Source organism: Medicago truncatula, chromosome 2, assembly GCF_003473485.1.
Source record: "Medicago truncatula cultivar Jemalong A17 chromosome 2, MtrunA17r5.0-ANR, whole genome shotgun sequence".
Classification (NCBI taxonomy): Eukaryota; Viridiplantae; Streptophyta; class Magnoliopsida; order Fabales; family Fabaceae; genus Medicago; species Medicago truncatula.
In genome coordinates, this window is record NC_053043.1 from 41,202,545 (window position 1) to 41,229,609 (window position 27,065).

Sequence of the window (27,065 nt, forward strand, 5' to 3'; positions counted from 1 at the left end):
CCTGGCTCACTATGTGTGAATTAAAAAAAAAAAAATCTAAACTTGAAATCTAGATCGTCTAATTTTAATCTAAGAATCATATTTTGTCTTGACTATCTTAATTTGTGTGCTTGCATGAATGCCTACATCCAAAAGATTCAATTTCATATTGGCCCACCACTATCTTCTTTGACCGCCTCTAGAACTGTTGTCACTATATAGACTCTTGCTTTGCCGATTCCCAATACTCATTTCACTTGCATCAAGAACCGTTATCAATATATAGACTCTTGCTTTATCAATTCTCAATACTCATTTCACTGAAAGTTTTCATCTCTCGCCCCCCCCCCCCCCCCCCCACTTCAAACTCCGAAATTAACTTTCAACGCTATCAGAATGGTAAAGTATACCCACTTCAATTACAATGCCAATTTTAATTCTTTTATTTTTATTTCTTATTACAATTGTTGTTTTTGTCACTTAGGATATGATGGTTATGCCTTGGCTAAAAAATCTGCTTGCAATCACTGCATTTTTCACAACATGTGAAGTTTACTCAAACGAGTCAAAAAATGAGCGCAACATGTTTTTTCTCTATTGCAATGACAATCCATTTTATAGATCTTGCATAAAATCTCATCACAAAGATCAATCCAAGTGAGTGTTGTTTAAAGTGATAGCTAGATCTATATAATATCCCAATAATCTATGTATCTTTATGTGATATTCATTTCTCTTTATTTAATTTTTGTTACATTCAAAAAGTTTTATTTAATTTTTTTGACTTTGGGATGTAAATTTGAACCTTGATACTTGCATCTTATACTAAGTACTAACGTCATTAAGACGATTGAAATTTACAAGCATTTGGACATCCTAAGAATTCAAACGTGTGTGATTTGCAACTTTACAGTTGTATTCATAAACAAGTGGTCTTATTCCCAATCTACGATGAACAAGATTGGTAAGATACGTCAAAGAAATATTGTGGATACTTATTACTTTTGCTCTCTCACATGCCAGGTATATTGTTTTTCTTGATCTCATTTATTTTTTCTTTATCATATAACATATCTCTTTTTTTTGTCAAAAAAAAAAAACATATCTCGTTTTAATTTATTTTGTAAATAAACTTTAAAAATATGGTTCAGATATTTAATTGAGAATGTATTTTCCTTTATGTTTATTAACTTTATTGATAGTTTTATTGGGACAAAGAATGAGAATTATACAACACCAAAAAAAAATGAGAATTATAACTTGTACTTTATTCCGTTGATTATGATTGTTGTACACTTGTTATTTTTTTTTCTTTTTTAAATATAATTAATTAATGTTGCATTGTGTGTGCATGATACAAGTTTGAATGCATAAAGAAGGATGCGGACTTTTTCCTAAATGCAAAGGAGACAGAAGAAATGGAAAGATTACTGGAAGAATCGATCAAGGCACCAAAAACAAAAAGCCAAAAAAATCTCATGAACAAAATCTAAAACGGAGAGTAGATGAAGCTGGAATCAACAATGAAGAAAATGAAGTGGATGAAGATAGAAGGGAGGAAGAAGAAAATGAACTATGAATGGGATTAGTGTCATTGAGGCTCTGAAGTTCAAGGATTATTGTGAGATTAATAAATAACGTATTAGAAACTTAGTAGCTTACTAGTAAAGATTTTGTGTTTTTTCACGGTTATGGGAAAGGAAATTGTGGGAAATCGTCAAATAGAGATGTGAAGTTTTGTTACATGCCATTATGGATAAGACTTTTCTTACGATTGATAGAATTTGAGTTTGGTTGGATTCACTTATCTGAATTTATTTACTAGCATAAGCATTTGTGAGAGAGAGCTAATAAAAATAACCTATGTTCAGTAGTTTTCAACCGATTTCCATAAGCTCTCAAGGATAGCTTATGAAAGCAGCTTATAACTTTAATGAAAATAGTTTTGATTTTATTTTATCTTTTGTTATAGAAACAGTTTATACTCCGGTGTTCATCTAATAAGCGTTCTTATTATACTGTTTATCTAAACCGAGCCGCTTATGATATTCTATGATATGTACAAGGATCTTTGACATGCTTGAAGCGTAGAGGCTATAAGATTAGTTTCGGACAATTCATACCGGCATGTTACTTTTTTAATAACATCAGTAAAAAAATAATGATAATTTAAAAAGAACCAGCCAGTGCACGAGGCTTTAAACATGCGGAGTCTGAGGAGGGTAGATATACACAGCCGCAAGAGGAGAAACTCTTTTCTAAGATTTGGACCTCAGGTCACAAGGCAACAAATTTACCGATGTGCCAAGCGCTGCCCTCATGAACTTATAGTCTCATAACACCACAAAACAAGTCCTCTTCAAACCGACTGAAATGGCCGGCATGATCAAGAAAAACTATAAACACAAATTCAAAGGTAAAGTCAAAAAAACAAGAACATGCCTGATTAAGGGCCAAATGGTTCAGTGTATGTGATGATGCATGCCCGATGCCTTCTATTATAGATAGAAGAGATATGAGCAAACAACAAAAAGTCACCGCCCTAGCACACAACTGAATAGACCCAAACTACATCAAGATTGATGGAAAAGATGACAAAATTTGCAAAGTCACGTGACATGATTTGAAATATTTGAACGAGTAAGCATGTCAAAAATTATATCTTAAGTTTACAGATTCTGATATTTGTTTTAATGTAAGAACACAATAACAGCGTGTAACTTAAGTGGTTCATTTCATGTGATTCATTATGGTTCATGAAATTAACAAGTTGACTACAAATTTTTATTTTGCTAAGTAACATGTAACTACAAACTATATTTAAAAAGAAGTTCATAGTTAATTTCATAGTCTACTATGAACCATTTTAAGTGGTAATACATGCTAAAATAAACCAAAAGTATGAATGAAATGCACAACTGGCAACACTACGATATAATTAGTTACACAAAAGCAATCAAAATTTTTGTGAAATCCACTTAATCTGCAAGCCATAAACAACACCTTTAATCCACGAAAAGGTAGCTACAGACTACAGTGTGTGAGAGACGGAAGGTGCAGATTAAGAGAAGAGGGGACACCACACTCATCCCCCTTTACCAACTGAATTACAACTGATTAAAAACATTCATCCTCCACAAATATAGAATACCAGTGCCTATCATGTCTTCATTCACCTGATCAAGTTCATCAAAGAACCTTAGCCTCATTGTTCGTATCATTAATTATAGTAATTAATGATTAATTAACAGTTGTGATGAATTATTACTCAATAAAGTGTCACAACTTAGGTGAGGTAATTACCTCAAGACTGAAGGACGACGTTAGGTATTTCGGCTGTGGTTGGCATATCTAAAGGCCTAGATTAGAAAGATCAATTTCTTTTGACTTGGCTTCAGAATTCTCAACTTCCTCTTCCTCGGTAATCAACCAATTGTAGGGAAGCTGAATTTTAGGTCCAGACCTGCTGATACTTTCTTCCACGTAATCAAACATAAGATGGTGCACATCAGATTCTTCAAATTCATTATTGAAGAACATAATGCTATGGCTATAAGAAGATAACTTTTTTGCACCCGCCTTCTTGATTAACATGCGCAGTCCCCATTTTTTTATCACCAAACCTGGACAGGCTTTAAAAGTGATATGTGCTCCTGTTTTCACAAAATGACAATGCTCTCGAGAGATATAAATTATCCAAAGATGTTTTGATCCATCGATTTTTTCAAGTTCCAAACTAAGCGGCATTTCAAAGCGTTCTTCCGTGTGTTCACTTTCAAAAGAAAGATAAAAAGGATGTGGCAGTGCCGAGGACAATGAACCACGCGATGAACCTGAATTTGTAGGACGGTTGTTTACCTCAAATGCTGCACAAAAGGAAAAGCCAATCCAGTTGTCATCCACATTAGACTGTACTATCCTTATTATTGAATCCCCACCAAATTGGTGATGGAACCACTCTGGAATAGGATGAATGAATGGATCGTCATTATATTTACGTTGGCAAGGGACAATAAAGTCAAAACCACACCGAAAGGTACGGGGATCCTGGCAACAGTAAAAAACCATAGGTAAATCAGATCAGGAGAGTTTTAATCAGGAAAAAGTGCCAAGTGCCTTTCGGTTTCAAGCACACAAGTTTAACTATGTTGCAATGTTGATCTTCTTGATTGCACAAGATATATCAGAGAAAAAACAGTCAAATATCAAAGCTAGAGAAAAATTGTATAAGTCTAACCTACAAATATAAAGAGAGAGAGGGATGTTATGCAAAATACCGACCTTAAGAAGTTTGTGCAACCATTGACAAATATACTTGCTAAAATAGTCTTCGGTATTGGATAGGAAGAGCTTCACTTTGGGGCAGTCAAAAACATATAATCCTGACCTATGATCACGCGATCCCGATACAAGTTTGAAATAACTTCCCACTAGAGACAAATCTTTTAGTGTAGGTATATGTGGAAAAGCACGAAGCTTATGGCAATGAGCCAAGTTCAAATATGAAAGTCTTCCAAGATTAAGGAAGGTATAAGGTAGTGCATCAAAGTTGTTTCCTTGTAGATTTAGTCTTTCTAAACAATGTAGCTCTCCGATAGCATCAGGTACTTTATTAAGATTGCAAAAGCTTACATCAAGAAAGATTAAAGATTCCATATGCGAAGAACTGAGATTTTGTCCCAGCGGAAGAGTGGTAAGTTTCAAGCAGCCACGTAAATCTAGAGTTACAAGAGAAGTAATGGTATTAATGCTATTGGGTATTCCAGCAAGAATAATGCAATCCCTCAAACTCAAGAATCTAAGCTTTGCAATAGCCCCGATGGACTCATGGACTGTGGATAAACTTGTACATCCATCCATGTCAAGGTACTCAAGATTTGATGCCCCGGTAAAATCTGGCGTCTTTTCAAGTTTTGTGCAACCAGAGAGGCGTAGAACTCTCAAAGAATATAAATTTGATACAATACCAAAATCGAGGTTGACCAAACTGCTGCAGTTTTGCAAACTTAAGAAAACAAGTTCTGTAAGATGTCCAATTGATGGATGAACCTGTATTAAGTTTGTGCATCCGGTAAAATCTAGCCGCTCAAGTATTGGGGTCCAGAAAAACTTTGGAGTCTCTGTAAGAAACTTGGAGTTGCTCAAATCCATCCTTTTCAAATAAGGGAGATCCTATCAAAAAGGAATTAGCAATCATAAGTTTTGTCACTTCAGTTAAAGGTCATTTGGCTTCACACTATTGGTCAGGCTACTAGTATTGGTCAGGCTTCGCCATTTCCATCTCTATCTCTAAATTTGGTTATTTGTACATGGTCGCACTTTTTTATTTTGATATTAGTCAGTCAACCCTGCTCTCTCAATTTTTCTGTAACATTTACTTCTAACTCTTTAATTGGTTTAAGGATACTATTTTTTTCCGATGTGGGTTTCTATGTAGGGACGGATGTAATACAAGTATGACATTAATTTTTTAAAGCAATTGAAAAATGGAAAAGAACTATTGAAGTACCTTGCGACCTTCCCACAGTCGTTGAATGTTACTATGAGGCATATTCAATTCCACAAGATAATATGGCTCAAAATTTGACGGCAGAGAAGTAAAAGGATATCCATGCCACAAAAGATATCGCAGGTTGTTGGAAAGAAAATTAAGATTTCCAGAAAAATTGTTATGATACAAAATGAGAAGTCCAAGGTTCCTCATATTTGAAAATCCTTCAGTCCTGCATTTGGAGAAATTTTCCTTTTGATCCAGAACTATAGCTTTAACATTGTTTGTTCCCTGGGGAAGCAATAGAATGAGCATAATTTAGAAAGAAAAAGGAATGAAGTTACTTGAACTAAGAAAATCATGGAATCAAATTGTGTTTAAATTAACCCCTAGTGGTGAAGGCTTGAGACCTAGGAGTATGCTAATCTTTAGATCTTATGCTCGAATCCTCCAGATACTAGCAATTTTTGTATTAGGTCAGTCCATACAAATCTTTGCTCTGCCTTCAATTGGCCCCCTACTAGTGGACGGTGGGATTGGTACCCCCCTTTGGTCAGATACCAAGTTTTAAAACAAGGGTTCAAGGCATGGCTCGAAATGTACAATTTGATGTTGAAGATAATCATAATGATGATAAATAAAATAAAAATCATGGCAAAAAACAAATCTTAGCAACACATTGTTCTCTTATGATAGAAATCTCATGGTAAGAAATGGTACCCAGATCAAGGGTACCAAAGATGACCAAAGACAACTTTTCCAATGTTCCAAGAACATAAAGCGGCCAAACAACGATTTTATGAATTGAAGCTGAAGTTGGTGTATCCTTAATGAACAAAATAATCACATAAACAAAAATTATGGATTAGGAAGAGAACATACACTCCATAAAATAATCAATGATTATCATCAAGGATACGCCAAAAAGCATACACTGCACCCTCTAGTTTAGGAAATAGAATTTGTTACCGTTTCTGTCATCAAGACATGATAAAAATCATTGTATCGCCATAATCTACTCCAAGAGCCTGGCTCTTCAGGAAATCGGTGCCGAACAATTTTCTTCCCCAATTCTTGTAACATATCATGCATATGAATCTCCTGGTTTTTTATGGTAATGAGTGATTTCTCAAGGATTCTCTGAATTCCAATGTGAGGGTGCAATCCACAAGCATCTAGAATTCTCTTTACATAAACTTCCCTCTCCCCTTTAAAGAAACAAGCAATGTGCATAAATATTTCCTTCTCCTCATGCTGTAGGCCATCAATGCTCATCTGAAGCACGTCCATAATTTTACTGTCTGGGCTATTCTTCAAACTAGCCAAAGCATCTTTCCACTGAGTAGCATCTCGGGTACACAAGAAAGAACCAACTACTTTAATTGCTAATGGAAGATGTTGAGCATATTTTAGTACCTCCGGAATCAACTCGACACAATCACTGGTTTGGTCTTCACCTTTGAAGGCTTTTCTACAAAAAAGTTCATAGGCATCATTACTATTCAACAATGGAACTTCATGTACTGTATCTGCCCCATATACTCTTAGAATATGCTCATCCCTTGTGGTTATAATTATTCTACTACCTCGACAAAGCAATTTGGGATTTATAGCCAACTCCTGTAATTGCTCTAAGTGATCAATGTTGTCAAGAACAAGAAGGACCTTAATGCCACTTTGAAGCCTATTTATCATAATCCCAGCTATTTCACAAGTATCGTATGAATCTAGGTTTCTTTCATCTAGAGTTTGACCAAGAATTTGTTTTTGTACAGAAACAATGCCACCATCCATATAAATTTTGCTTGTGTTATGAATAAAACAACGAGCATCAAACTGATAAGAAATTCTATCGTACAAAACAGTAGCATGAGTTGTCTTTCCTACTCCGCCCATCCCCCAAATTCCCAGAACTCGAAAGTCATCATTCTCTGAGCTCAATTTTAGAAGCTTTTCTAATTGTTCTATGCGAGGTTGCATCCCAACGAGATCATTGGTAAACCCTGAGAATTTATGATTCAATGTTTTTATTACTGCCTGAACAATTTTTTCGATCTCTGTGAACTCTGGCCTGAAAGAAGAAAAACAAGAACACTAAACTAAATTATCACCTAAGTTGAAAGGAATATATGAATGCATCATGTATAATTTGTTGAGGAAAAAGTGCAAGTTGAACCATGAAAGTTGATCTAATTTTGCTTAAAATAACAGACGCTAGTAACAATTTAAGAAAATGAAAGTGATCGAATATAACTACATGCATTCAATCTAAAATATCAGTGCTACTTAGATGACCGGTTAGTTCCTTCTGGAGTCAGGAGCGCAAGCATGAGTATGACCGCAAAAAAGTAACAGAACATTACATATTTTCTTAACAATTGTGTGTAAAAAATGCTGAGAAAAGAGGGTTTTATTTTTTACTTACTTATATCTCACATCAAATCCAACCAAATTTCCCAATTCTGTCATGGCTTCCTGCCACCGAACGACCTTGTTTCTGTCATATGTCTTAGTGTGTGAATTATTAGCTTTGAAAACCCCGATATGCTTTCGAACATGAGATGGATCAACATCATAAAAAACAGGGAAAACAGTTTGTTTCAATCTTTTACGGCATTCAGCAACAGTAGCCATCTCTTCCAAACACCATGTTGACTCGGCATATCTTTCAGAGAAGACAACAATAGAAACCCGAGAATTTTGAATTGCTTGAAGAAGTTGCGGCGAAAGGGATTCTCCTTTCTCAAGCCTTTGATCATCCTTGAAGGCAAAAATACCCTTTCTTTTTAGATGAGCATAAAGATGATCGACAAAAGTGTTGCGCGTGTCTGGACCTCTGAAACTGATAAACACGTCGTATCTATAGCTTTGATCGTTATTAAAATCCATGGAAGAATTGGAAGCTTCAGCTCCTTGTCTCAAATTTGAAAATGGCAAACAATCCAACATGGCACGAACCGGTTGTAGGAGATAGGAACTCCATGAGAGTAACGTATCTATGATACAAATGAAAAATGCAACAACAACAATAAGAATAATTATAAACAACTTAACTTACAGCTAATAGCTTAAGATCTTATCAAGAAAAAGCTCATAGTATTGAATTTGTTCTTGTTACCTGAAAGGTTTGAGATTGAATTCATCTTGAATAATTTAGTTGGAGCTTACATACACTCATGAAAGCCAAGGCCTCACTCACTATTCTGAGAAATTAATCTGGGAAGTCAACAAAATAACAGAACAACTAGTATACAGGTCTGTTATATATTGTGTTGGCTTTGCCAAAAAAACAAGATATTGTGTTGGGAAACGGTTCTAAATAAATTGAACAAGATGAAAATGGATATAATGAAGGTTACACATCAATTACAAAGAATGTGTGGACATACTAAGCTTTAGGTTTGATTCGTCTCTATTTATTTGTGTTAACTTGAAGCAAATGAGATGATTGGCTAATCTCTTTTTAAGATGCTAAAATTATTTACATAAATTTTATACTCACTACAAGTGTATCAATCAATAATAGTATGCAAAATAAATTTGTCTCTTTTACTCTTGTACTTTAGATAAAATGAAGTGGAGTCTCTTCGTATAGTTCAAAGACTATATAAGGGATTCTTCATGGAGTCCTTAAACTCTATAAATAGGCTCCACTTCATTTTCATATAGATAGAAATAAACGGTGAACCAAAATTACTATTATTTTCTATAATTTTCGCTATGAACTTTTGACAACTTACAATAAATAAAAATATATCCAAATTATTTTTAATATCAAGATAAGTGTGAGAGTTAACTTAAAATTAGGTTATGGAGAAAACGTGTCATGTTTGGAAACAACGTGTCAGTTTGTTGAAGAGATTCCTGAAGCAAGTTACTGGAAAAAACGTGTCACGATGGGATCGTAACGTGTCACATTGGTGCGCTGAAGGCGAATAACATAATCGTATTTTTCAATGCAGATTTGTTCCAAATTTTAAGGGATACTTTTACTATAAATATAGACATTGTATCATAGTAAACCTTGAGGTAGAGAGTCTAAAACCAAGAGTTTAGAAGTCAACAAGAAAACTAGGGTTTGTATAGAGTTTGCTCTTGGCAACAAACAGGGTTGGGATTGATTCACCTTGAGAAACATTATTAGGATTGAGTCTCTTGGTCACGGGAAGAGATTGTGACTTTGGGTAGAATTAGATTTTGAAGACTTATTCTTGTAACCTTTGTTATCTCTTTTGTAATGTTACTCATCATTATAGTGGAACGGATGGTTGTTCTCTTTCCCAGACTAGGTCAGTATTGGACCGAAATAGGTAAACAAATATTTTTGTGTTCTCTCTTTCTTTTCTCTCGCTGTTTTTTCTACCTTTACTTATGTTTATAATTGTCACTCACTTATTTTAATTGCTTGATTATTACTTGCACCACATATCAAGTATTTATTGGTGTGATTTTCAACGAATTCACAATAAGCATGCATGAACCAATAATTTCACATTATCATCCACATATACTACGAAATAATCAATTTTAAATGAAAAAAAAAATTATAATACACAAAGTAACAATATCATTAAAAATGTCCTTGATATTTTGATAATATATGTACACTACTCTCACATTAAAATAAAACAACTCTTGATGTAGTGTTATTTTTTTTTTAAGGGAAAAAAGGTTGGGAGAAGTTGATGTAATGTTCTTTGTTAAATGCATGCCAAAGGACAATATTCTCTTTTTTGACGTAACCATAGGACAAGACTTGTTTATTGCCCCGTTGGTTAACTACACGATCTATCAACATTTATTTATGTATTGGGATCACAGCCAACATTTTTAAAAAAATATTATTCGTGTGTTTTGGTATTAAAAAATCAAAATTTGCAGAACAAAGGAATATTTCATTAATTATGCATCATACGACAAAAGGAGTACGTAGGGGGGCGTTGGTATAAGTTTAGCCTAACAAGTTTAAGTACACTATAACATTTATATTTTTCTAAAATAAAGCTACTAAAATTTGACAATTTCTCGTATAGTTTCATGATATCTCAGAATGCAAATTTATTATCAAGAAAATATATAAAAACTTTCTCTTCATTTCTATAAGTGCACATAGGGATATTTTCAATTGTATGACTAATGATTGGTTCATGACGTGCATTTTACTGAAAAATGCTATCTTGAATATTGTAACTATTTTATAAGTATGACTGAGTTTTCAAGGATGAGATTTTTAGTTTTATAGTTGTTTGGATAAAGATTCATTTATTAATTCTTCTTCTTTTGTTCACAATCTTTAGTAAGCTCTCACTAAGTCATTGTGACACGTCTTTTATTTTATTTTTTAGATTCACAAGTGTAGGAATCTTTTGGTATTTTCATATGTAGCCAAAAGTTTATTCTTTATGGTAGGTCCTTATCTTGAACGGTGGGCATTGTTTGTGACTTAATTTGATACAACTATAGGAATAAGATAAGATTTGTTCTTCTATTTTGAGTTATACAAATTAGGATATGGTTTTATATATTTCTTGATCATAAATTTGTGTTAAGGGATGTCATAAAAATATATGAGAAATTGTCATATTTCAATAGCTGTGTTTTATGAAAGTGTATATATGTTAGGTTTGGTAGGTTAAACTTATGACGAGTTAATGTTAACATGTACGCCGATCATGTTCTGAGATTGGGTCATTATTATTTACTATTATACGTCTTCAAAATTTATTCATGAGAGGAATAAGATTTAGACTTGGTAAAGTTGATAGATAATGAGAAGAATAGTAAAGTTACAAACTTCTTATTTGATTTAGACTTGGGATAGGTGGTATATAATGTGTGGAACGATAAAGTTATAAGCTTCTTAGTTAATTTTAAGGGTGTTTTGCGGTTGAAGCCTTGATTGTGTGTTCGCTAAATTAAGGAGAATAATATTATATGAGAGTCATTATTCTTCTTATATTTTAGGTTCTAGTAAGATATATATAGACTTAAGGAGATTTTATTGATGGGAAAGGATGAATGAGGATGTAAAATAAAATAAAATAATTATCTCTAAGTATTGGGTGTGCCGATCTCTACTACATGTGATTATAAGGCTCAATTCACTGTTACGTTTTGAAAGTCTTTCGAATATGAATTTGATACCCAATAGAACCTCACTACAACTTTCATCCTAAGACAAATGGTCAATCTAGGAAAGTTATACAAATCGTAGAGAATATGTTGTGTTTGTGGTCTTGTTATTGGAGAGAGTGGGGCATACGTTTGTCTATGATGAAATTTGCATAGAAATAGCTACCAATTCAGTAGCCAAGTGGCACCTCTTGAGGCATTGTACGATAGGTGATATATGCCGTCAATAGGATAGGTTGAAATTGGAGAGTTTGAACCAGTGAGTCTAGAGTTGATTAAAAGTTCCATTGAAAAGGTCGAATTAATCTCTTTTGTTTAGTAACAACTTAGAGTAGGAAAGATCTTCTTCTAACTAGAGGCACCATCCCTTAGAGTTGATGGTGGAAGAGCAGGTTTTCTTACGTGTTTCAGTAATGTGGAGTGTTATATGGTTTGGCAACAAGGGACTAGCTAGTTAGACATTCATTGGAGAGTTTGAAATTTTGGAAAGTCGAAATGTAGCTTATCATTTGCTACTTCCATTGAAGAGTTTGTCATCTTTCGTAATTTTAAGCTTCGGAAGTATCTTTATACCTTTTATCATGTGACTAGTCATGAAGATTTGCAATTGGATGAAAATTTGTCATACACCGAACATCCGGTAGCTATAGTTGATAAGCAAGTGACACGTTGACGCTCAAAAGATATTGTGTCAGTGGAAGTTCTTTGGAAAGGTCCGTCAGGTGAAGAAACCACTTGGGAACCCGAAGAAATTATACGCGTCAAGTATCCACACTTATTTGAAAATCAAGGTTAATAGAGTTTGCAATATAGCAAAAATTCGAGGACGAATTTTTTTAAGGGGGGAAGACTGAAACGCACCGTTTCATTATACCACATATATTATAATAATAATAATAATAATAATAATAATATAAAAAAAAATAGTTAAATAGTAATAATAGTAAAAATAGAACACGGTGGAACTTTCTACAAACACACTCCATTTATTCATTTCTCCTCCATAAACTCCCCTCATCAGCCTCCTGTTCCTTATATCCTTCACTTCTTCTTTCTTCAATTTTCTTTCAAATCATGAAATCTATTCAACAAATCAAGCACCCATAAAGAAAATTATACATCTAAGCTAAGCTATTTCAAAGTACAAGTGAGATTTGGATAGAATTTTGGGATTAAGGTTATTGCTTCATGGAAGGAGAAGAGTACTCATCATTTGAAAGTTGTTTCTTAAGACTCTTTGAGATTGGATAGTTGATACCTTGCTTGCTACAACGGGAGCAGTTGAAAAGAAAATTTGGTCGATTGGGCATAGCTATTTCCAAGCAGCGAAGTAGAAAGCTGCTAGTAGATTCGAAGTTCAGCTGTGTCACTCGTTTTGGTAGGCTTCTTTGGTGGATGTCTCTATTGTTTATGCATATGTTGAGTCGAAGAATCTGCAACTATTTGGTAGTCTAGGATGTTTTATTCTGAGTTGTACAAGTATGTAAAAATGTTATTTGAGATACTGGCTGATGAAAAAAATTTCATATCTTGGAAATGCTGAATTTACAGAGGAAACGTCGAAATTTCAATAAATAGTTTTTTTTGGAAGTGAAAACTGAATTGGAATTGTTTTTATTTTATATTTGCCAAGTTGAATCAATAGGCTTGCAGGGCTAGAATGTTCTAGTTCGTACGCCGGTCACGATTAGTGTTTTTGGGTCGTGACACTTATATAACCAGTCTTCAATGCATACATTATCAGAGAATATGAATCAATCCCATCTGTATTTGGTAAACCAAAAGGAGCAAGGATTGTGACATTCTGAACTGTGACATGGCTACAATATACATGATGCATAGTCCAAAATGGTGAATTCAAGAAGGTTACATTTGAAATGAGAACATTTTTTGAATTCATCGATTCGACTAAATGGGGCCTGTATGGTCGAGTGTTTTGTTACGAAATTTACTCCACCAGATACTCCTTTGACCATCTATAGTTCCATTGTTACCTGTTATGATGACATCAGTTAAATTGCACCCATAAATGAGGCTTCTATGCCATCCACCCGGTAACTCCCTTCCCCTACCATATGATGGTGGAGGATCCACAACCGGCCAATCTCCAGGGTTCGTTGATCCGAGAATTACTGCATCTTTGTCCAACAACAAAGTGAGATGGCTAATGAGATCAAAACTACCAGTAAACCACCGGCCAGCAGGGACAAAAAGTTTGGCTCCACCTTTGTCGGCATATAATTTTAGGTAGAAAATGGCATTCTGAAACGCCTTTGTATTGAGAGTGATCCAATCTCCTACCGCTCCAAATTCAGTAATACTGACACTGTGTGGTCGAACTTCCTTAATGTTTATCAGCTTGCAGCTTGAGTTGCTCCAAACTGTCCATGAGCTGCAACAAATCAATGCAAGTACCAAAAACACATATAACAGACATAAAAGATTCTTCATATGAATAAGATCTGAAGATTTGTCATTAGATTTAGTTGTGGCCCTAAACACGATCGGTATGCACGACCGTCATAGATCCAAACATAAAGAAGCACCACAATTTGTTAGTAGTATGTCAATTTTAAAAAATATACCATACATAACTAAATAAATAAATATGAAGATACAAATATAGATATATCTATTATATATTGAGAATACATAAAGTATAAAATATAATAATTTCATAATCAAAGAAAAAAATTAATAAAATTTATCAAGAAGCAAAACAAAAAATATATAAAAATAAGAAATATTTTTATTTCAAAAATAATAATAATAAATGTTTTATTAAAAATAAGGAATTCAGAAGAAAATATATAAATATTTAGAGGGACGCTAGATTTTTCATAATAGCATATGTTTTGTTTAGACGATAATAGTATATGTTAACCGTTATAAGGTAATAATTTTTTCATACTCGTGCATTTTTAAAATTGTCTTTTTTCTTACATATGTGTGAAGAAGAAAAAATACAAAAGAATGTATGAAGATAAATAATAGACCAAGTAAAACAACTAGTATTGTTGATGTTTCCCGTTTAATTTTAAAGTGGTAATGATGTAATTTATAATTTGTTCATAAAATAATAGAATGTTGAAAATTTTATGCTATTAGTTATTAAGGGCATGAATCATCTAAATTGGTTAAAGTGTAAAGTGAGAAAATAAGGGTTGTTATTATAACAAGCTCATAATTTTTGTAATGTGATCTAACTTTAATTTGTTAATTAATATATGATATTGTTCACTTCACACTCTAAATAGGAGGTAAATCCATTGATAAAAAGAATCGGTTATTTGATAGATAATAAATAGATAATACACAAATCTAATAAAGGTTAAAATTTACAATCAAATAATGTTATTAATATATAATAATTGTTCTCACATGACATTCATGACTTATATATATATATATATATATATATATATATATATATATATATATATATATATATATATATATATATATAACATATCTAGTGAGAATGAGTTTGTTATGTGAGAATATGAGAATGTTTTATCAGCCATTAGATTAAAAATAGATGGTTGAGATTAAATAATAACATTCAAATGCTCATGTGTCTCTCCATAGTCTATTATATTTCCAAAATCCATTTCTCTTTCTTCTTCATCGTGACTGGTAATTTCTTTTCACCTTCTCACTCTTTGGAATCCAATCTTTGATTATGTTCTCTTTCCTTCATCTTCACCATGTATTCTTCTTTAATTAATTTAGGTCATATTGATTTTTTATATTTTTAAATTTCCAGCAAACCAGCAAAAGAAGAGGAAACATCAACCAATTGCATCAATAACACAGGAAGTATTCATCTCTAAACAAATGAAATCTGAAAACAGACGAAAATCCCAATTTTTATGATTTCAATCCAACGCTAAACCAGTAAGGGATCATAAAAGGGGTTGTCTCCAACATGATTTCCAATTTCCATTTTTTTTCCAAAGAAATTGTGTTTATATAGATCCAAACAAACAAACATAATTGACCGTGAATGGGTGTAGGAAGGTGGCGGCGGCACCTCAAATCAGTGGTAGAAAGGTGGAGACGGCGGACTTTGCGCCGGTGAAGGTTGGGGTCGCCGGAGAAGAGGGTTGCCGACAGTATGGGTGTAGGAAAGTGGTGGTGGCACCTCGAATCACTGGTGGAAGGTGGATACGGCGGACTTTGCGCCGGTGAAGGTTGGGGTCGCCGGAGAAGAACATAGTTGTTGAGGGGGGAAGAAGAAACAGTATCTCCCTCCAGAAGGAAGAAGAAAAATCTCAGGAAGAAGAAAAGCTAACTAATAGAATGAAAAACGTAAAAAGAATTGAGTGAGATTTGGTTAACATGCTCACTTTTAATCTCAACCTTTACTTTTTAATCTAATGACTGATAAAACATTCTCACATTCTTACATAACAAACTCATTCTCACTAGATATGTTCTCACTATATATATATATATATATATATATATATATATATATATATATATATATATATATATATATATAAAATACATGAACAATAAATGAGATATGAATTAGTTTTTTTTGCAAGATATACTTGTGGATTGTACATGTAGTTGTTGTTGTTTGTAATTGAAATGCATGACTTTATAAGAGTCATGTTTAATTCATGATAAACGGCAAAATTTAATTGTGTGTGATTTATCTGATGCTTAAACTTAATTTTTTAATGTAAAATTAAGTATATATTAATTATGTCATTATGTTTTTTTCAATGTTAAAATATGTCAGGTCTGATAGGATCTTTTAAAAAAAAATTAAGGTGAAATAGGTTTCCTAAATTCATCTCTTTTTAATTGTTTCAAACAGACTATGAATAAAAATAATTAGGCAAAATAAAAAATATAATAAATAAAAATAAAAAGTTACAAAGTACAAAGACCGGGGGACATTAACATGATCCAGGAATAATCCAAACATGAATACATCGTGATAAATTAGTCCAAGGGGATCTCCTCTAATCTATTCTAACAAAAATTCACATATCATAGACACAAAACAGCGAACCCGCGTACGTGCGCGAAATCAGGTTACAAAAAAAGAATGAAAAGTGAACATTTGCAAAGAACAATTAGAGATTAAGGATAGTGAATGGATCGACCGCCAACAAGATACAAAATCCAAGTGTCAACAGCTCCCTGATCAACAACAAGCGTGAAAAGCTCTTCCGAGCAAGCAACGCGTAAGAGCTCGGATCAAGGGATGAGTCTAATACGTCAATAACCAGACCCTTTTGGGTTAAAGTAACCAAATCCTTTCGGGTGTGTTTGGTTTGCAAAACAGCAAGTACTGGACAGAACAGTACAAGATAGAACAGTACAACACAAGGCAGAACGGCACAGGACAAATTTTTTATGGCAATGAGTAATTTTTTGTTTTATACGATTTTTGAGGGACAAAATGCTATTTTGGTATTTTAGACAACTTGTACGTGGGACAAAAAATTGTGTTGTGGTTTGGTGAGGGACAAAAATATGAGTTTTTGTCCTGTCCCTTGCCTCTAGTTTGTCCTGTACCTGAAACAGTTTTACAAATCAAACACTAGACAACTAGAGTTGTCCTGTCTTGTCCTTCATTTTTTAGCAAATCAAAAGCATTCAGGTTTTTAAATCACAACCATACCCTTACGGGATTTTGAATCAGAACCAGCACAAAAAGTCACCAGTCTAAATTCATCCAATCATTGAACAAACAAAACAACAAAAACAACATATGTCAGAGACCCACCTAAACAAAAACCCATTGCCGGGAAACAAATGGCAACCGATGAAACACAACACAACTGGCAAAGAGAACAAAACCACCGTGAAGAGTCTATCACCAACCAAGCCAACGACAACCTGGAGCAGACAACCAACGACCACTGCACAAACCACCCGCACCCACCATGAACCTTGCGAAGGCCAGGCAACACAGAGAGATCAACGAAGGAGGTTTAATCGCACCGGAGGGAGAGGTAACAACTATCAGTAAGGAAACCCACAACAAGGAACTTTGTTGGTAGGACCAGACAAAATAAACCAAAACTGGCGAAACAAATGACAGCACCGCCACCTAGCGCCGCCACCCCGAACCAGAAAAGAGAAAACGTCGGCTGAACCACAAGATATGATGAGAAGAAACACCAAAATGCGGATCTGACGGAACAAAACTAATCTGGAAAGAAGGAGAAACGGCCAGAAAAGTGGGCGCCGGTAGTGCGGAGCAAGAAACCCATCACACGACCATCTAACGAGGCTACGTAGTGAAAAAAAAGGTTTGGATTTGAGGAGGAAGAATGGCTAAGTTGGTCTGTGTGGGTTTTCAATACGTTTTAATATTGACTATGAATCACTTGACAACAATGAAATGTTGTAAATAGAATACTCCATCCGTCCTAAATTGTATGAAGAATCAAATCACACTTATTAAGAGAACTAAAACATAAGAATTTGGAGTATAGTTTTTTGTGTTTTTTTTTTTAATAAGTTTTATAGAAAGATGTAAAAACAATTTTCATTTGTTATTGGTTATGGAGAAAATGGAAGAGAGTGAAAATTGAATGTAACTTCATGAGAATAAACAAAAGTTTTTCTTTCAAAAGATGATTTTTTTTTTAAAACACAAGATTAAATAGGATTAAAATTTGTCTTTTTTTCTTACATTTTAGAACAAAGAAAATGAGTTTTTTTTTTCTTCCGGGATGGATGGAGTAGTTCTTAAGAGAATTTAAATGGTTGACTTTGACTTTAATTAACTTCATATCAACAAAAAAATAATAATTATTTATTGAGATTAGGGTCAGAGAAATTCATCGAGCTTTGATGAGAAATCTTATAATGAAAGTGTGTACCTACTTTTGATGAGTTACACCCTATTTATAAACCTTCAACGTAGATATGTTGGTTTTCTTTGAGGCACAAAGACACAATGATCTTTGGGTCAGAGAGATTCAACGAGTTTTGAAGAGAAATCTTATAATGAATGTGTACCTATTTTTATGAGTCACGCCCTATTTATAGACCTTCAACGTGGATATAAGCATGTGAAGACTTGGAGAACAGGAAGACCACATGATTTGTTGCATTGATACTATAAGGATATGTGTTGTATAGAGAAATACTTGGTCACAATCACAAATAAAAAAAGTTTAAGCGCACACATATTAATGAAAAAAATTAAAAAGAGAATATAATTTTTTTTTTAAGGAAAAGAGAATATAATTTGTACCAAAAAAAAAAATGAGAGAGAATATAATTGAATGATGTGACTAAATTCTTTCTCATTTGTTTTTCTCTATTCATGTGAGTGTATCCAAATACTTTTTATTTGTATGTGTCTATGCAAGACTTGCTCGTGTTGTATATTGGTATTGAAAGGTTTTACTTTTTTATTAACACGATTTTATTCGACATTAGTTTTTCTTCTTCAATAAGAAATAACTATCTACTAGACCAAAAAAAAAAATAACTATCTTTTTCTTAATAAATAATTGGGTTATATATTCAATAATTGGGTTGAATATTGAGGAATCAAAATCCCTTAAGAAATAAGACAACAATTACAATATTTGGAAGACTAATAGGAAGTTAAGCCTTTGTAATTTTTTGAATTTATTGTTAATAGTTAAATGCAAAGACAATATTGTGAAAAAGAGGCCATGTTTATCCTCCATTTTATCTTTTTTTGCCATTTCTGGGACAAAGCTAGAGCATAATTTACCATGCATCAAGCTAGCTCATCTTATACAAAAATGAATTCTTACCGTCATGTTACTTTTTAAATAACATTAGTAAAAATAATGATAATTTAAAAAAGGATCTCAGCTAGATGTTAAAAAATTAGCCCCAAAAAATGAAATACATGTGTGTAGCAAAAGCTCAATTATACAAATCCCTAAAACGGGAAAAAAGGGGAAAACTAAATGAGAGCTTGTATGCCTTGCTGCTGCATCTCTCTCAATTTCCACGTATAGTAAATAGCATCCTCTCCGTGATCTCCATCTTCCATTTGTTGTAAAGCCCATAGATAAAATACTGTGTGGATTGTATCCTAGTTAAAAAAAAACAACCATAATTTGTTAAATCAGACATGCAAGGTTGTAATCACAACATGAAACTACATATAACATAAGCCCCAAATCATGTTGCGTGTGATATTGTATATTGAAGAAAAAAGAACAGGTGAGTGCACGAGGCTCTAAACATGCGGGGTCTGAGGAGGGTAGATATACACAAAGCGGAGAAACTCTTTTCTAAGATTTGGACCCGTGACCTGGTCACAAGGCAACAATGTTACCGATGTGCCAAGGTCGCCCTCATAAACTTAGTACTCTTCAAACCGACTGACACAGCCTGCATCATCAAGAAAAACTACAAACAAAAATTCAAAGCTAAAGCCATAAAAACGAGAGCAGACAGCAGTGAGTTGTGATGAGGGCCAAATGGTTCGGTGTACTTGATGCATGCCTTCTATTTTACATAAGATTAAGGGAAAAGATGACAAAATTTGCAAAGCCACATGCCATTTGATGATTTTAAATATTTGAACAAGGATGTCAAAAATTATATCTTAATTTTACAGATTCTGATATTTGCACACAATAAACAGCATTTTCACACCTCAATTCATAATATGAACAGTTAAAAATACAGCATTTACCTTGCCTCCTTCTGTAATTTCCCCATTCCTATCACGTACACAATAGATTTGCTGTGTTTGAAACTGAAAATTCATTAAGCAAAACCATCAGGATAAGTTTTACTTCTGCTGCGCATAAGAATAAGTCTTGCAAGCTAAGAATGAACATCTGGAAGTAATAATTTATAATACCACTACAATAATGACCGGAGATGATTCCAACATCTTGGCTTCTCTTACATCCGCGTCGGATACATGCAGGATCTGTACATGGAAAGTTCATCGTTAAAAATGTAACTATCAAATTTTGGTTCTGGAAAACAGTTTTGTGTTAAATATGTTATATGGTACTATCAAGTATTAACCTGTTAAAAGACAATATGTAATTAAAAAGAAAGCACCAAGAAAGTTGAGAAAAAAAAAATAATAATCTCACCTTGTTATCAAAGAAGATACCATGGCTTTTATAAGCACCATGCTCTGCTTTACAGCGTTCAATCAGCTGAGGCGAGCAGTACTTCTTCAGTGTTTCAACATCTCCCTGTATGTTTACAAGTAAAAGCCAATTCATAAACAAAATAAATAAATTTAATGCAAAATTATTCTTAGTACTTCATTCCTTGATATCAGGTTTTGCATTTAACAAGTGACATAGGTAAGACTTTTAAAAACTTCCACAATCCACATCATTAACAAACTTATCCAGAACCAACTGATGACTACCACTTGACTTTTAAAATTTATGAAATGTAAATCTTCAAAATATCATTTCATGCTAATGGACCCCACATCTAACGATCATCATAAGGCAATTTTTTCCTCTTGAGGGCTATATTGAGTAACAATGCTTCTGTTCTTTTTCACTCAAATTTTTTTCACCTGTAACATGATATATTACAGGAAAATTCCCAAGACTCTGGCAAGATAGCTAAGCCATTAATCGAGCTCACAGAGGAGGGGTTCACATGGATTCAAAGGGCACAAGACTTTTGAATTTCTCAAAGGGCTATACTGTTGCTCCAGTCCTAGCTTTTCCAGTTTTCAGTTAGGAGTTCACAATTGAAAGTCGGGGCAGGGGTTGGGTGTCCTTTTGACACAATGGCAGACCTGTAGCCTATTGGACTTGGAGAAAATATAGCTAAATGTTCTTGTAAAGAAGAGTTTATGGTTGTGGCATTGGCGATTCAACACTAGAGGCCGTACATGATATGCCGAAAAGTTAGTTTGTACGAATTGGAAGAGCTTAAAACAATCAGTTACAGCCACGGATCAATATAACTAGGTTGTGCTAAGCTTTTCGGATACAGGTCTGATATCGTTTATAAACCTGATTGGGAAAATAAAGGTACAGATACCTGATCCTGAAAATAAAGTGTAGAAGCTATATTTTTCATTTAAGTTTCCTTAAAACTACTCTGTAACACTAATTACTTCTCGGGTTGAGTTAACTTAAATATCAATACAATTCAGTTTTTCCATTCCTTTTCTGGGTCCTATATCACTAACCTTGATGTAAGCATTAAGCACTGGTTTTATTGCCTCCTGCACTTCTGCCACAAATTCTGGTAAGGAAAATTTACTGGTTCATGTGATCAAATTAAAAGAAAATGATGTTAGCAAGTAATAATAATAAAATATAAAACTAAGACAAAAACAAAAGGAGTGAGAACCTACGGATCCCGTCGATGTATTTCCTTATGTGCAAGTGCAGCATCTGTCTCTTGAAATATGGTATCATTGATGCTGTAAAATAAGTTTAGTGAATCAGCATCAATGAAGCCATATAGTTGATATGATCCGAATACATACATCACCATCGAATACAGTACGGCCTAGATATGTTGGTATGATTTTATAATATATATATATATATATATATATATATATATATATATATATATATATATATATATATATATATTTATATGTATATTGCATAAATATATAATATTTGTTAAGAGACATTGCTATTTTATATAAACACATACAACAATATTAGTAGATGATAACCCCTATTCACAAAAAGATAGCAATCATAACAAAAAAGTAGACAATATCTTTCTCTTTTCTATATGAAAATATATTCTTTTCTTCCAAAACACGTCACAAATGAGTTTATTCCATGACTGATTTAAGAATGTCACAAAGTATCGACTCGATTCAATTGCTTCCGGTTTACTTTCTAATGCTAATCATGTCATTTTCATTTATGATATTCTAATTACCAGTAGCTTTCCTATTCACTTTCTAATGCTAATGATATCTAATGCATCATTTATATTGCCAATTCAAGAAAACCACAACCAACATCAAGTGGACCGTGTACATCTTCATCCTCACTAATGTACAAAGAGTAGGTACACCAATCAACACAACATAATGAAGAATAAGGCTGTTCAAAACACTTTAAGCCCAGTTTTTGAAGTTATATCTCAAAGTACCGAAGATGTATCTACAGATATTTAGATGATAACCAGACAAATATTTCACCAAACATATTTACAATAACTAGTGACTTGGTAATTCTAAGAACAAGAGAAACTGAGAGACATACTCCTGTATTTTGTTAATAATGGGGTTGTCACTTGTTTCAATTCTATCCCGCAAGTCATCTACCATCTGCCAATTTCATTAAAAATGTAAAATACCAAGCCAAAAAAAGGTGATTCAGAAGTTAGATGAAAAATATATTTTCTCTATCCATGACCAACACCAACATTTTTTAAGGGGTCTGAGACAACATGCAAATACATAATATAGAACAAAATGCATGTAGAAGAAAGAATTGTTACAGTAGAATAAAAACATCAGGAGTAGAATATACCTCCTGGCTCTTTGTCTTCACTGGGTCAGTATATTTAAAGAAACGCTTGGATGCAGGATGGCTTTTCACCTAAATGAAAAGGTAGAGAAGATATCTTAATGGAGAGATATTGTAGGCAATCCAATTACGTAAGACTTGTAACACGGTTACCTTATCCCTGATCTCATCAAACTTCTTACTCCACCAAGATTGGTTAGAGGGCATAACAACAAGATCAGTTTTTGTACTTGTTTCGCCGCTAGGAGTGGAATGAACAGGCTGTCTCTTAGGTGTGTTGCCACTTAGTTCCTCCTTTAGTATGTCATAACCTTTCTTGGTCATGTCCACAATTTTTGCATCCTTTAATTTTTGGAAGGAAGTAGAAACTTTTGGTGACGAAAAGGTTGACTTAAATTTTCCAAACAATGACTCTGAAGCATTGCCAGAAGCAGATTCCTGGTTTTTCTCTTCCTCGGGTGATGTCTGTCTTCCTTGCTTTGCATCCGCATCCTGTTTTGTTGAAGAATCTGTTGATCCTGAAGAGTCCTGCTTTCCTATCCCAGCTTTCACCTAATTTAAAATGAGGAATATCAGTAGGCCATAAATTGTGGATCTCATTGTTGGAAGATTTGTAAATCACACCTCCTCAGTTGCAGCTGAAATTTTCTCTTTAACATTGTGAGAAACCTGCAAAAGATATAATTACTAATCAAATTCCAAGAAACGTGTCAAGTTATTCACAATAGATTACGGGATACCAAGTTCCCAACCAAAAGTTCAATAACAAGGCAACATAGAAGAATCAAAAGCTTTAGCTACTCAAACAAACAAAGAAGCACACAAATAAATAGCGACCAAAGGAATACATGTGTTATTAGAATCTTACAATACAAACAAGTGCTATTCAATTTGAAAACAAACTTAATCCAATCGAAACAAATCTTAGAATATGGTCACAACCTCAATTTAATGTAGCCAACTATTTCTTTATGTCAACTTTGTATAGCCAGCCAATTTTCTTTCAACATTAGATTTTATAACTTTAATCTTGAATTGTAGTGAGATTTATATATGATATATCAGCTTATAGTTTTTTTTGTCAGTTATTTTTACTTAAAAATGCTGTGCTACTTTTATTGATTATGTATCTTAAGATTCATAATGAGATATGATTCATGATTCGGAAAATCAGTCTTCAATAAAAGGTCATGTTAGAAGACTTTTTTTGCACAAGTGCATAATCGCATGCTATCCAATGTGCTTTGTTTATACCTCAAACATGTTTATCTAGCAATTTCCCATCAAGACTACAGTGCTTCAGGAAGAAAAAAAAATACAAATAATTTCAATTACCAATTTTGAGTGATGATAACCTTTGATTTGATTTTTACTATACCTTCTTTGCAGCAGCTTCAGCTTCTTTCCACACGCCATCAAATTGCTTGTACAGCTGCTCAGTTGTCTGCTTTGTTCTGCATTCGCCAATCAACCATCTCAGGCACTCCTTTTAAGTGTTGAGCTAGCCTTGACATACAATGGTATGTCTCAGCCTATCAATGAATAACTTCAAAAGTTTAATGTTACATTATAGTCAATGCAAAATAAGACTTACTTTTCTTTCAGACCTTCTTTTACCCCTTTAAGTTCTTCTGCTTTTTCCTTCAGTTCCTTCACAGACTTTTGGAATTCTGGGTTTCTACAACCACCAACAACAAGAATTAAACAGAGCAGGCGACATAATCTATGAGTGGGAGGAAAGAAAAGCTAGGAGATAATCAACACTACAGAACAAGCTTTTTATGTCCTAGCATGAAAGGTTGGATCTATTCTCTCATTTGTCTCGGAACGGTGATTTAAATACAGAGTCTCGTAACTCAATAAAGGGTTTCCCTGTATATATGTAACATCCCTATTGTCCTAATAAACACCGAGTAGGAAATTTCTAGAAAAAATTAATTGATAACATACATACATATAAGAATAAGGAACAATATCACTTCCTATTGTGTATATTAAAAATCCAAGTTGATTTAGAAAGTATCTCAAGTATACATTTCTATATATTTTTTGTTCAACTAGGTTGGCACCACAGCCAGCATCCATCATCTGCACTAAACCAAAATTTTATTGAAAAGAGGCAAAAGAGTTTTAAGAAACATGGGGGGCATTGACCAAATCCTTGCATAAAACATTATTAAAATCTAAATTTATTAAGACCTCACTTATTACAATAGAAATCTTAACTAATAAATCTAAATTAATTCCCACCAGCCAATGTTGTCCAATGACGGCTATAAAAGGATAGCAGAATTTGAACAAATCACTATTATTCCGTAATACACTATTTGGTACAAAGTAATGTCAAATAGCAGCTGTAGTGGTGCTATAACACACTGTTTCATAGCAGAATCTGAACATACCGCTATTTTCGCGATTGACAACATTGCCATAAATTGAATCCCTGAATACACAAATGTACCACGGGATCACACCTAGTGTGAGAATATAACTTGAGATCATAGAATACTTTCTACACCAAAACTTGATATTTTTACTGGTTTAGTTTTCCGTAGGATGTTGTTTTGGTTCTTTTTAATGTTACCAAATTGTCTAGAATAACCGCTTACTAGTTAAATATAGTTGAGAAATAGTGGTTACTCTGATGCTATAGCCCTCTAGGGTAGCATATTTTGAACACGCCACTATTTTGTACGATATGCAGTTAACAACATTGTCCCTTGATACAACAAAACCCAAGAATCAGAATGTATGTGCTTCATAAAATTTTACATAAATAAATTAAAATACTCTATCTTCAAAGTTACATGGGTTAATAAGTTGATTTGATCCCTAAATCAATATCAGACAATTTACTAACCGTGCTATAAGAATCTAACTGTGTATTTGGTTCTGCCACAACAAAAATTGATTTTGAGTGAATTCATACAGTGGTTAAAAGTGAATGTAAAAATCAATAATTTTAGAATCAAAAGCTCCAAATTCTAGCTTCAAGAGTAAGCAAACATGTCAAAATCAATTCTCCACTAAGGCCCTGTTTGGATAAATAGCTTAATTTGCAGCTTATAATTTAATAATAATAATAATAACAACTTAAGTAAATTGATAAAGGGGGTGAAAGTAATGAAATGATAACATACTTAACAGTTTCATCTTTAACTTTGTTAGAGAACTCATTGAACACACCGTATCTACGTATCGTCTTCACACCCTACAATAATAATACAAATAAAAATAAATAAAAAATAGTAAATAATAAATAATTAAAGAGAAAAGGAAGAAGAAGAATATGAACGAACTTGTTGTTGAGGAAGAATAAGAGATCGATGTGAAAGTAAGAAATCACGAAGAAGCTTTCTTGAAGCCATATTTTCACCAAATTTCTCTGTTATCAATAGCGCCGCTTCATAAAATTTGTATTGAATGTTCTCACTGTTTTAGAAGAAGAAGAAGAGTAGTAGAGGAGGATGAATGAAGTTAAGCGGCTGTTACACTAGAATCAATTTTAGGGTTCTTGTCATATTAAAATTTTTCCTTTCGAGATTATTCATATGCCTAATTTTATTTTTTTGTTGGTCGGAATTTAAATAATTTATGCATTGTTATACCAACTGAGCTAAGCTCACGAGGACTCATATGCCTAAGTTAGGTTAAAATAATTTATTATTCATCTATTAGCAAAAACAAAAAAATTATTTTTCATCTCAATTCCCTTAAAAAAATATTCATCTCATTTTTGAAAATAAATAGGCTTAATAGCAGTTTTGGCCTTCAAAGTATCAGAAGTTGTGATTTCGAACCTCTAACAAAATAAAATACAATTCATCCCCCTAAGTCTGGTCTCTCAGCAGTCCCTCGAGTCAATTTTGATCAATTTAACGCTAACGTGGACGCCGCGTGTGTAATTGTTATTAATTTTTAATTAAAAAAATTTTATTTTTATTTTTTTATAATTTTTTTATTTTATGTTTAATTAAAGTATTACACAAGTGACATTTTAA

The 27,065-nt window shown here is 33.3% G+C and overlaps 2 protein-coding genes, 1 long non-coding RNA gene and 1 pseudogene across 4 annotated transcripts; 1 reads left to right on the plus strand and 3 right to left on the minus strand.

The window, feature by feature from the left end:
* The first annotated feature begins 235 nt into the window (after positions 1 to 235).
* LOC120578247 (uncharacterized) lies at positions 236 to 1,527 on the plus strand. Its single transcript, XR_005644190.1, has 4 exons — positions 236 to 378; positions 464 to 636; positions 893 to 1,002; positions 1,341 to 1,527. It is a non-coding gene; the product is annotated as an uncharacterized lncRNA (long non-coding RNA).
* A 1,295-nt stretch (positions 1,528 to 2,822) lies between these two features.
* LOC11410695 (disease resistance protein RPV1) lies at positions 2,823 to 8,850 on the minus strand. 2 transcript variants are annotated; one of them, XM_024775921.2, is made up of 7 exons: positions 8,589 to 8,850; positions 7,896 to 8,466; positions 6,440 to 7,541; positions 5,489 to 5,761; positions 4,261 to 5,151; positions 3,283 to 4,026; positions 2,823 to 3,155 (listed from the first exon to the last, which is right to left on the minus strand). In XM_024775921.2, exons 1-6 carry the CDS (start codon positions 8,611 to 8,613, stop codon positions 3,331 to 3,333), a joined length of 3,558 nt encoding a protein of 1,185 aa, XP_024631689.1. In that variant the 5' UTR covers positions 8,614 to 8,850; the 3' UTR covers positions 2,823 to 3,155; positions 3,283 to 3,330. The 2 variants fall into 2 exon arrangements, with proteins under 2 accessions (XP_024631689.1, XP_003596687.2); XM_003596639.4 differs by having other exon boundaries at positions 2,823 to 4,026.
* A 4,407-nt stretch (positions 8,851 to 13,257) lies between these two features.
* LOC11408687 (probable polygalacturonase) lies at positions 13,258 to 14,089 on the minus strand (annotated as a pseudogene).
* Positions 14,090 to 19,266: 5,177 nt separating this feature from the next.
* LOC11412031 (mitochondrial import inner membrane translocase subunit TIM44-2) lies at positions 19,267 to 26,610 on the minus strand. The gene is made up of 14 exons (XM_003596643.4): positions 26,364 to 26,610; positions 26,205 to 26,275; positions 24,659 to 24,742; positions 24,443 to 24,518; positions 23,689 to 23,733; positions 23,218 to 23,616; positions 23,068 to 23,136; positions 22,798 to 22,862; positions 21,918 to 21,986; positions 21,750 to 21,822; positions 20,680 to 20,784; positions 20,436 to 20,507; positions 20,265 to 20,327; positions 19,267 to 19,655 (listed from the first exon to the last, which is right to left on the minus strand). Exons 1-14 carry the CDS (start codon positions 26,430 to 26,432, stop codon positions 19,524 to 19,526), a joined length of 1,392 nt encoding a protein of 463 aa, XP_003596691.1. The 5' UTR covers positions 26,433 to 26,610; the 3' UTR covers positions 19,267 to 19,523.
* Between the last annotated feature and the right edge of the window lie 455 nt (positions 26,611 to 27,065).

Bases quoted from the DNA above. Each gene is read 5' to 3' on its own strand.
- LOC11410695 (XM_024775921.2), bottom strand. From the start codon at position 8,613: ATGAATTCAATCTCAAACCTTTCAG. The intron at 7,542-7,895 runs GTAAGTAAAAAA...TTCTTCTTTCAG, and splicing joins GGATTTGATGTGAGATATAA to GCCAGAGTTCACAGAGATCG. The intron at 4,027-4,260 runs GTCGGTATTTTG...TACTGTTGCCAG, and splicing joins GGTTGCACAAACTTCTTAAG to GATCCCCGTACCTTTCGGTG.
- LOC11412031 (XM_003596643.4), bottom strand. From the start codon at position 26,432: ATGGCTTCAAGAAAGCTTCTTCGTGATTTCTTACTTTCACATCGATCT. The intron at 23,617-23,688 runs GTGTGATTTACA...ATTTTAAATTAG, and splicing joins TTTCAGCTGCAACTGAGGAG to GTGAAAGCTGGGATAGGAAA. The intron at 20,785-21,749 runs GTTAGTGATATA...GTAAACATACAG, and splicing joins TGCTTAATGCTTACATCAAG to GGAGATGTTGAAACACTGAA.